At 36.3% G+C, this 12,263-nt stretch overlaps 1 protein-coding gene across 1 annotated transcript; it reads left to right on the top strand.

The window, feature by feature from the left end:
* The first annotated feature begins 718 nt into the window (after positions 1-718).
* LOC139115228 (tyrosyl-DNA phosphodiesterase 2-like) lies at positions 719-10,833 on the top strand. Its single transcript, XM_070677186.1, has 6 exons — positions 719-996; positions 3,015-3,166; positions 4,108-4,278; positions 5,307-5,520; positions 6,089-6,259; positions 6,617-10,833. Exons 1-6 carry the CDS (start codon positions 865-867, stop codon positions 6,902-6,904), a joined length of 1,128 nt encoding a protein of 375 aa, XP_070533287.1. The 5' UTR covers positions 719-864; the 3' UTR covers positions 6,905-10,833.
* The last annotated feature ends 1,430 nt before the right edge of the window (positions 10,834-12,263 follow it).

The following is a 12,263-nucleotide window of genomic DNA, read 5'->3' as shown; positions in this document are numbered from 1 at the left end:
CACTTCCCAAACCCTCATACAGCTACAGGGGTAGCAAACTATTGACTCTGTTCGGGTAAAATTCTGTGCACATCTTTCACTTTCCCTCCAAAATTTCGATTTCTTCAAAACATCTTAGTACAATGTACTGTATTGTAATGTAAAAGCAGTCCCAGTATCCCCCTTCCAATAAATCCATTCCGAGAAAAAAGAAATAAAGACGGCGATTTGCTTTCATCATGGATGTAAAAAATATTTTTACATCCATGCTTTCATAAGCAAGGATGATACGAAAATTTGAAATCTCACCTGGTGTTGAATCACGGTCCCTCATGCAACCCATGATATAGTACACTGCAACGGATGAACCAGAATAACAAATAATTGTTTCGATATAGCCAATATGTGCATAGGTTTGTTCAAAACACTTACTTCGAGCTTTTCTAGACCATCGGATAAGTCTAAAATTAACGTGAATTTATATCAAAATATGACAAGTAATCGTATAATCGTATGTTTATTTCCATCAATAATGATGAGAAGTAAAACTCTATTTTAAAATCATTGCAAATGACCAATAATATATATATATATATATATAATATATATATATATATATATATATATATATATAATATATATATATATATATATATATATATATATAACAGAATGTACGTTCTAAATGCAAAGGATTCCCTTCCGCTGTACGCATGCTCCAGCCTCGATTTGACCCGACAGAGGGCTTCCCCGAAAATTAACATATGTACCTGTCAGCCACGTTGTTCTGTGCGAGTATTTTGCTAGGTGAACGTTGCTCTCAGTGTCACAAGTTTTGTTTTTAAAGCGAAACTGTAGAAAGGCAAGGCTAAACAATACGATGCAATGGCTACAGCGGCCGTCAGTGAATGCATTAATTCCGAGCAAAGAACATTGTGCGAAGAATTTGCGGCAGTAACTGGAACAGACACCAGCCTGGCGGAATACTATCTCCGTGAAAAGGCCTGGCAACTCGAGGCAAGCGTGCACCGTATTGTATTACACAATATGAATGGGATTTATACCTTTTTACAAACGATACAATTACGTAATAGTGAGCTCAGTGAATTCTTTCTCAGAATCCTGCATTTTAACGAGACATTTGATGGTCCGTTATTTTCACTGGGTGTTCAGTTGCTCGTTTTCATTTGTGCGTACATACAGCACTGCGAACGTGGGTCAAACGTATTTATAATAATATTATGTGTGTGCGCCTTTTGTATCGTATTATTTATGTACTATCAAATGCAACAGGTCAAGAGCGCGAGTGAAGGGTCTGATCTTACACTCAGGACTAAGCCGAAAACCATGTGACCCAAGGGAATGATCGGCTGTGAATCGCAGTACTAGGCAATGTGGGACAGCAAATGACCTCACTCAATGATCTTGCCAGCTGACTCATCAATAAATAATATCATGTCAGTGCGATGATACGTGCAGCAGCTCATGGTCAGATTAACAATCTTGATAGGTCGACTCTCACATTGCGACAGGAAGGCAATATATACCGGATGTGATTTATGTAATATGTTAGGCAGTAAAGGGGAAAACCCAATCAATGAGATTGAATACACACTTCAATAATAATACTTTACTGTATTGTCCAATCTAAGTGGAAAATTATCTTTGGCACCAGGCGTTAAAAAGCAAAACACTTCAACTACATAAAGAACAGTTACACAAAACGACAAACTACACATAAGCCAATCCTAAAATCCTCTGTTAAAAATGGAAGCTCTGCTTCCTGACGTTAGTTTTGACATGTTCTTATTTAAAATGGCAACAGCAGACAGGATGAACGATTTCTTAAAAACATTTTTCTTTGCTCTAGGCACCAATAACCGGCGACCGAAGGTAAATATTGGAAATGACTATGTAATGGGTGAGATTTGTCATTCAAAATCAACAAGCTTTTCCTCCGAAGAGCCTGTGTGTACATTTTTTCCAGGTCATTGAATCGTACCCCAACTAGTTTGTTGCAGATATTAACAAGTCTTGATAATCTCGTTTTATCACTGACGGAGAGATGGCCAAACCAAGAGATAATATTAAAAGTTAGCACACTCTCGATACAACAACGATAAACCGAAACTAGTATATGGGTGCTGACATTGAAATTCTTAAGTTTACGTAAAAGATACATGCGTTGCTGAGCTTTTTTGTAGATGTTATCGGTGTTTAACCTGAAACTGAGATTATCTAAGTGTGAGCCCAAATACTTGAACGATGTCACAATTTCTACATCTTGACTGTCAATACGAATGGGTGTCATTTCATTTGATTTACAATTACCAAAAACCAACTCTTTCGTCTTAGTGATATTCAATGTGAGGAAATTATCTTCAAACCAACAACATAAGTGTTCTATTTCAGAAAAGTAGGTAGACAGTGAAGCTTCATTTTTCAGTCATGCAACTAACACCATGTCGTCGGCGAATTTTATCAAAGTTAACAGGTTATTTGAAATTGTTTTACATTGTCTGCCATTGAGTCTTGAGAGCTAAAAAGATCAAAGAAATTCCAACTGGATATTGACAAAATTTCACTGTAAGTGACTTTGACCGTATATAATTTCTTGTCCTACACAGATTTGTTTAAACTTTCATATGCAATAACTTGGAGGTTTTTTAACTCCATGGTAACAGTGTGCAATGTATTCCAAAATATTGTAATCTACCCATTCCGTTTCTTTTATTTCCAACACCAGCAAATTGATGTTTTATATAAGTGTAAATCATATGTGAAACAACCTCTCCAAGCTCCATGCAGTTGTCTTATGAAAAGCGATGCCATAAACCTCCTTTTATATAATAATGTCACTTTTTATAAGACTTGTAAGTGTCCCAGTTTGTACTGTTGCGCATTCACCATGTAATCAATGTAATGTGCAGACATATTTGTGCTAATTGGCATATTTTTTCAAACATGGCCAATCTTGTTCTGTATTTACTTAGAAATAATAATTTGAACAAACTAATATTGTTTCCTTAACTAAGGCTGCTGTGAACTCCTACTTTGATGGTAGTGACCCGTCAGAGGGAAGTAACCACGGAAACACTGGTGATGATGACTTGGATAGAGCATCAATGTCACCTTCAGGGTCAGGTTCATCGAGGAGCAGTTCTCCAGATATGGTTGTCACCTATGAGTAAGTGAACAAATCTGGAGTGAATTTGCTTTTTCAGCTTGCAGTTATCACTTATTATTTTTGCAAAATGATATTTGTGTAGTCTTAAAAACATAGAAATCTAATTTTACTCAAGCCATATTTGCAGTCATAACTTTTTGAAGGATGAACATACTGTCCGTACATTTAGAACCAATGTTATTATCACCCTTTTATGCCGAACAGGTCTTAGGAAAAAATATTTTTTGCGGACTTTTCCCCCTTTAGAATTTTTGTCTCCATACTTTTTCATCTGGTCGTTGGGGCTAATATAATGTGCATCATCTTGGAAACTATTAGCCAACTGGTCAGCTGAAACTCACTTTAAAACAGCCAATCAGCGGGACTCATCACAGACTCCATATGTTGCTATAAATAATGACAATCTGCCAATCAGATATAACCTTCCAAGTCACTGCAAATAACCAACGTTTTTTTATCATGGATTTAATTTGTTCAGACCATTCAGGGAACCAGGAGCACATAAATATGAGTCAATAATAAGGTTTCAATAATCAACGTGTGAATTGATTTCTGTGGCATATGTAAGAAATAAAGTACACCCAGCAATGGTATACCAGGAGATTTTGACCAGTTCAGGAATTTTGCTCAAGCTGAGAGTTTATGCGTATGCCAGCCGTGGTATATCGCCAATATACCATGGTCCTTTTTGCATCTCGACCAATCAGATCGTTGTATTTGCACCATCAATATACTGGTATGAGATAATTCAAGATAAACCTGCATGTAATTTCATTTTCACTAACAAAATGAATGGAAATCAATAAACCTTATCTGTGCCCGAAGATGACAAATGTATTATACAATGAGTATCAGAGTATCACACCTACACTGTACAATCAATGACACTCTCTTATATTCCAATCTGAAAAAAACATTATTTAATAATTTATATTTCATAGATCAGGAGTAGCAGTTGACTATGCCCTTGTTGGCAATGGATGTTCCAGCACGGAAGTTGAAACACCGGAGATGGATCCCACAATGTTGAAGTTATTGACATGGAATGTTGATGGTCTGGATGAGAGAAACATCACAGAGAGAACAAAAGCAGTCTGTTCTACCATTAAAAGGTAAGATAGAGATTTTATTTGCTAATTCATCATTTCTTCATCATAAATTTCAGATACATTAAAATGGTACAAAATGTTGTCTGATCTCGGCAGTGCCAATGAGACTTACTTACAGTTTGATAATGAGCATTTTTTCCAATTCTATGAGGCATATTTCTGATGAGATTAAACAGAAAGCAAATTGTTTCATAGGATATACATTGAATGGTTTTCAAAGAATTGTTGCAGGACTTGAATGAGATGAGTACATAAGTAGAACACTGGGTGTTCCATGCTAAAGGATTTGCTTTTAATGCTCTGTAAGCTGTTACATGTACTTTGATGTATTTTCCAGTATATTCATTCTACGTTTAAAATACAATTTCTATTCTATTTCCAAAGTTATTTTGAAATGCCTGGAGTTCAACTTGTCAATGCAACCCTCTCAGTGAAAGTAATTTCAAATGTTATTGTTGATGACTGAATTCCAATCTGAGTAAGAATTCATGAGTGAACAGTAACATTGTATATTGAACATACTGTGCATCATGTACTGTAACATACTTTAGAGAGAAGAATAAGAAGATATTATGTTTGACAACAGAATAATGAAAGTAATTAAAATATTATTGAAAGTTATGGCTTTTGTCCCTTTAACTAAGGGAAATGTTGAAATGATGCATAAAAAGATAGAGCAGTCAATTTTATTTTCTCTTTGCTGGTATTCCTAGTCATATTAACCCTAATCTTTCGAGGCAGTATCACTTCTCCATATGTGTCAAGTCATCAAAATGCAGTATTTTTCTCAATCTGTATTGTATATTTCACCTACTTAGTATGGTATGTTGTAGCAGGTTTTGTCACTAATAATCACGTATTCGGGGGCCTTCAAATACTCTCATTTTGGTGAAAATGAAACATATGGGACCTGTTTATGCTACAATGCTACATTACCAACTTGACCTGATGGTGACATATGAACTTGGCAGGAGAGGGTTAATGGACATTGATCCTAAGTGACAACAAACTTTACTTTCCCTTTTTTTCAGTCATTTACCAGACATCATTTATCTCCAAGAAGTCATCCCTGAGACCTTTGCTTACATAGAGACCATGTGCTCACCGACGTACATCGCTATTCCTGGAAACTCGCAGGGTTATTTCACATCAGTCTTACTCAAGAAAAGTAGAGTTACCTTGTTAGACCATAGCATACAAAGATTTCCAGCGAGTCAGATGATGAGAAATCTTTTAACAGTCAAGGTAAGTCTTAATTCCATAACCCCTGGACACAGCATGCACATATTTTCTTCAATAGGATGTGTGACCTTCATCATGTACCGGTATATAAAGAGAACCAGTAATCAGGGTCGAAAGATTATCTGCTTGGACTGGAACCACAGGGAATCAACATCATTTAATGTCTTCAAATGAGGGTTCTCCATATTTTGCTCACAAACTCATTCACAAAATTGTCATCACTGGTATTTGTTGCATAGGAAGACAACTGATCCAGCTGTAGTGTTTTTGTCTAAGGCATTATCCTGGTAAATTTTGCAAGGGTTCCCCAAGTCATATTAATGGAGTTCCTCTTGGTATGTCAAAGCAGTTGTATTAGCAGATGGGAGGAATGGTACCGGGGTTCCCAAACTATTTACCCATGAACTCTAACCCTAAAGCAGAAACACTGAACAACATGTAAAATATAACTTGTACTGTTACACATACAAATTATCAAAAATTATCACAAAAATTAACAGTTTGTGGAGTTACAAAAATCTCTTGGTCTACAACGCTGAGAAAATCACATTATGCATGTTTGTTGTTACAGGCAAAGTTTTCAAACATAAATCTGGTGCTAATGACGTCCCACCTGGAAAGCACAAAAGAACATGCTGCTGAGAGGAAGCGTCAGTTCAGCAAAGTTTTGAAGGAGATGTCAGAAGCCAATGCAAGGAGTACAGTGATCTTTGGTGGTGACACAAACCTCAGAGATAAGGAGGTCAGTAGCACTACAAAACATGCACATGTTATCTATCCAAACATTTTACCCATTACCAATACATGTCTGTGTGATGAACATCTACTTGGTGTAGAAACACATCAGGGAGTTTGTGGACTTGGATTTTTTTATAATACTGGTCTGCTGCTGTGTTGACTCATTTTGAAGCCTGTTGTGTAAATCAAGTTTTCAAACTCTTATTTTACTTTCGTCTATTCATTCATGAAAATTGCCCACGTAACCATGGACGTACTAGATCTTTCCAAATACTTTGCCTTTCTGATTTTAACACCATTGAGTCCGTACACTATACAATATGGAACAGAGAAAAAGTGAACATTTTGTGGACTGTTTCAGATTACTGACACTGGTGGACTGCCTGAAGGTATCAATGATGTTTGGCAGATGTGTGGAAGCCCCACAGATGCCGTGTACACCTGGGATCTCTCCACCAATGATAACTTAGACTGGAGGTTCAAAAACAAACCCAGGTGTCGTTTTGACAGGCTTTTCCTCAGACAAGGCTGCGATCCTCCGAACCTCACTCCACTAACGTTCAAGTTGATTGGTACAGAGAGACTTGCGTCATGTAAACGTTTTCCAAGCGATCACTGGGGGATCATTTGTGATTTCAAAGTGCAATAGACTGGCTGCCAATGCCATTTTATGATCAAAGGAACCCAATTACAAGTTTCAGACCTTTGATCGCATTCACTATCATGCTGTTTGCTGTCTCAGTGAATGTTGAATTCATAGCATTTTCCAAACCTTGATCTCTGAAAAGTCGCACAACTTAAGTGAACAAAGTTGTAAATTGCGTGCATTATGGATGTTGATATTGTGTTGTAAAGCGTCTATGTGTCAACTGGTTTATGTTTTTACCAGCACAGAAAGATTTTATCTGTCATTATCTAGCACATTTGAGGATAAATTTTTCATGATATTTACCGCAAGAAAAGATATGTACAAAAAGCTTTTACCAGCAGCAACATGTATCACATGATTGATATTATTTTTGAAAAGCTAGACGTAGAAGACTTTTTTGTCCTTTGATGATAAAAGGCTGAGAGAATCATGTCCATCAAATCCTGTATGAGTGATGACCAAATTTGAATTCGTAGAGCCAAATTTTACCGGTAGTCTAGAACCTAGCTGTGTGTTACAAACCTAGCTGTGTGTTACAAACTCTGTGAACCTACAAGGGCCTCACAGAAATTGAAACACACCTCTACATAGACTTAATTAAATATGGCATTAGTTTCAAAGGATGACTTAATTTATTCAATTATAATCATCTCATCACAGAGCAAGTGAACTGTTGATCCAATGGTGCAATTTTGATGGTTGTGTGTACTAAGTCTTTACCTGGCTGCCGTTTTGTTTTCATTCTGTGCAGCCAAAGAACAGCAAAAGAGGTGGAAAATTTTAATATATCAAAGATTCATTGAGCCAAATTTTTACCAATGCCACTATTACTATTGGAATTATATTCTACAGCTCTGAATGGCTTTTTCCGTGTAGTCTTTGTGATTGTCCATGGCATGTGTGATGTTCACAGCACAGGAAAGGTGTGGAAATTGCTTCATTAGTGTAAGTAGGTCTCAAACTTGGATTTATCCAATAGCTTTAGTAGTAAGAATTTTTTTTCATTCATATGTTTCACACAAGATAGCACCCAATCTTATCGCCACTTCATTTTTACCATTGAAGCAGTAAAGCTTCACAACTGTAGGCATGTCTTCCCATAGTTTGACCACCAGTGTTTGCTTTCATTCTTAAATATCACAATATTTTCAGACAGAAGTGTCATAAACAAAAAACTTTCACTTTATATCATTTGTTGGGGTTCACCTTACCATATTACGTTTAATTTTATTTTTTACCAACCAAGCATAAATTTATTTAGAAATTTATCAAAACGCTTTTCATGCTCGGCCATGTTTTTGGTGTGAGCCTCAACATTATGTCGTTGTTCAAATGTATTCAATCATTCAATGTACACATGTAATGGAAAAGAACTTACAGTGTTTTGAAACTAATGTAATAATGTCATGCAAATGTTTTACACACTAGGGCTTTAACAAAGTCAAAAGCATTGTTTGGGATGAGGTTGTTCAAAGACATCCAGTTATGCCGTGTTGTTCTAGAGACAGAGTGGCATGATATTCAAACACATCACATATTCTGCTTAAACGCATGCTGATCATAGGTACCGATAGGTTTTTGTCCAAATGAATCGGGTGAATCTTCAATTTTATTATGAACTAATACTAGTGTACTTTGGGATTGTTGATTCAAAAATCATGAAATTGGGTAAAAGTGTTAAAATGTCATCTTAACTTGTCACCTTGACTTGTTCAGTGCTTCTAGGATATGACTGATATGTCTTCTAATTTTCTTGATTGTCTAAGAAAGTGACACAGCGACAAACATCAAGGCACCAACCAAATAATCAGTATTTTTCAGTACTTATTGGCACAAAAGAAATCCAACCACCTTGCAAATTTATTCATGCATAGTAGTATAGCTCTGTATAATGTTCTTGACTTATGAATTTTGACAAAGGGAACTGAGAAACTCTTTACCCAGTTGTCTGTCACAAGGTTTATTCCCCATATCATTAAAATGCTTCTAGTTTACAAGGTTATGAAGGGAAGTGGCTCACACATGAATTTTAACATTGTTTGCTAGCATTTAAACATTATTTGATGTTTGAATAATTCCAGCAGTACATCTATCATTTATCACATTTATCTATGACTGGATGTTGAATGTATCATTGATGCACTTGTGCCTATCAGAAAGTGTCCATGATTCCTTGGTCTTCATAAACTCTTTTTAAGTTGTTTAGTTACGAGTTGGTATGTTCATCATTTACAGTTTACCGGGGGGTAACAGGAAAAATCTTACGTCTGTAAAATGCATATTTAGCACAGGTGCCAAGCACATTTTTTGATTGAATTGAGATTATTGAATTTCGAGATAACTCTATCAGTTAATCAGTATCTCTGACAAAGTGTTGTGACCAAAAATTAGGATATGTCACACAATTCTGCCGGCATATCAGTAATACACATACCAGCTGGAGTAAGTGACTCAGCTTTTTATGAGTAACTCATCCTGGCCAGCGTAAGTATCTGGCATTGAACATAACCATGTGACTCCTGAAAACAGTGTAGTATTGGTGTCTCAGTGTTGAAAATACTCTTTATTTCACAAAGTTATCTGGAAATCAACAATTCAAATCCAGTCAAAGCCAGAAATGTGCCAAGTGCCAGTGCTCTTGTAGAGTGCGCATAGGGTTCAAGCACTGCCACTAATTAAGTGATTCATTATCCAAATCTTCTGTTCTCAACAGTCATTACACCATTTTAAAGGAGAAAAAAATAGTATTATTGTAGTCCAAGAAATTTGTTAATATGTTCTTGTGATCTCTGTGTTTCTGAATATTATCAGAATTCTGGTTTTTGTTGACAATTTGATCAGTTCATAATTTCTAAAATGATTGAACGTTCATACTGTATTGATCACACACTCCAAAGATTTGTAGTTATAGTTGGGTCATACTAAAGAATATCTGCACAAATGTTTATTTTTTTAAGGATTTGATCCAAAAGTACTAAAGGCAACACGGCTGTGTATGGATGTTGTTTACTTAGTCATTGATACCGTATGTGTACTTGATCAAATGTAAGAATTCTTCATGGTTCCTGGTCTTTTGAATGTTCAGTGTATGGGCAATTATTTGCAAGGGGCAAAAATGTTTTCTGCAAATGAGCACCAATTTCTTCCTTTCACAAACATTACACAATACGATTATCGTGTAATACACTCATGTAAAGCTTAGGCAATGTGTCGTTATGAAGATTCATTTTGCCTCTATATTGTGAAACAAGTGACCATATTTATCCTAAGGCAAACATTGCTTTAAACAATATATACATACATGCTGGTTGTAGGTCAGTTACCCCCTGGCTATGTACCACATTTACCCTGACGCTATCCCCAGCCTAAACTGGTAAATATGACATAACACAGTGTAAAAGTCCAGGGGGTGACCGTCCTGATACCCACTTTGCTGGCCGAGCACTACCTGTTTCTGCTAAACATAGCTTTGTGAAAGGTGTAAATCACCTCAAAGAAATCAGTGACTTTATCTGTAGCGACATTGTGTGCATATTTTTAAGTAGAGGTAGTTCCGATACATATAGTATTGCTCTTTGTACATGTGGTACGTTGCTTTGGTATGTTGTCTCTTGTTGTTTCAAAGTTGATTGTAAATTTGATATCTGGCTGAACGTCTCTTTCTTCTTGAGAAATTTCAAATATTTTCATTCTGGGACATTAAAAAGTCAATGACCAGGTTTAAGTGTATTTTAGTCGAAGTTGTTGGCAAGCCCAGATGAGTGTACAGTACATGTACCTGCCTTGGACTGTTTTTAAAAAAAGATAACGAAAGTGAGTGCAGTTCAAGGTGGAGGGTCTAGTCCAAATCGCCAGATTTGTGTTTTATGTAAATTTTACTGTTTTAAGCAAAGAAGTTCAAATAAAATCTTTTAAGTCTGTTTACATAATTTTGTTGCGCAGGTGTGCATTCTTCTCAATGGAGTGATGACAAAAACCTCAACAACTGAAACTTATTTGGTAGTTTCCGTTCATGATTTAAACGGGAAGTTACAGGACGACCGTGGGCGCACAATAGGGGGATTACTGATGACACAGCCATTTGCATTCACTGGGCAGGAGTTTTTGAATTCATACAGCATCAAGTTGACTGTATGATAAATTTGAATAATCATGATGGGCATTTTCATGACATACGCAAAGAGGGATTACATTTTGAAACAAACGCATTCTCCAACAAAAATGGAACATTTTTTCAGTTTATTTTTGACACAAGTTTAGTCACCTTATATTCACTGACATCATATGCAATATTCAATGGTCTGAAACATGGCAAAATTATGGGATTCAGGGACTTAACATGGCACATCCAATCAGTAGCGTGGCTTTTTTACATTTGCATAGATTTTCAATGTCCAGTTCATGTATGCATGGTAATTGATGTGTCATTTAATAGTACTGTAGTTGATGCAAATCTTGCTTCCATTCAAAAGATAGAGAAATTTTAATTTCCAATTACGTTTATTCAAGTTTGACAGCACATGTACCTTGCAGAAAGAGTTTATTGTTAACAGTTCTGATTTTTTGCTATCAGGAACCATGTCCCAATTCGATGTCACTGTTGCAGCCTGGGGTTGCAGCAGTTTGGTTTTCAGTGTTCAATCTGCTTATTGAAAGTATCAGATGTTGGTCCTTGATCAGACATATAGTGTTTCTTATTGATGTGTCATCAGCTCGGCCACTTTCATCACTTTGGAGTCAATTTCATTGGCTACCACAACCCCCATGTCATCAAGAATGTGTTCGAATGAATGCAGGGCATCAGATGTTGTACCACCACATTTTGTGCATTAGGGAAGTTTTACTGCTGAAATCTCTAGTACTAATATCTCTGGACTTGTATCATCTTGGTACAGGCAGTTATCAGGATTACTCATTGATGACAGTTGCCTTTAAAACTGCCACGTGTTTTGCTTCAAAAAGCAAGGTGCTAATAAGGACATTGCTTGTCAGTCACCCGATGCTTTTACCAACAAGCCTTTTCATTACTGTTGATATGATGCCTATAACATAATTCATGTTAGCAATGCAAGAAAACAGATTCATCACCATGTATCAGACTTCATCTTTGTATTTGTTTGTATTTCATCATCTTTCAGAATGCGCTACCTCGTTAACCTCTGTACTGTCTTGCTCCAAGTTCATGTATGCAATTTAGTAATGACACTCTCTGTATATTTTATTCTGTCCTTGGTCGTTCTTTGATAGTTAAATTAAGCTTTGTCTGAAGTTTTAGTTTGGCTGATTTTAACAGGTCAATCACTTTCTTTAGCTCATCAATGTCCCAAGACGTTGGGTCAGGAGCTAGCTGAATCTGTTC

The sequence above is a fragment of the Ptychodera flava genome, chromosome 17 (assembly GCF_041260155.1).
Source record: "Ptychodera flava strain L36383 chromosome 17, AS_Pfla_20210202, whole genome shotgun sequence".
In the NCBI taxonomy this organism is placed as follows: domain Eukaryota; kingdom Metazoa; phylum Hemichordata; class Enteropneusta; family Ptychoderidae; genus Ptychodera; species Ptychodera flava.
This window is presented reverse-complemented; position numbering and strand designations above follow the sequence as displayed.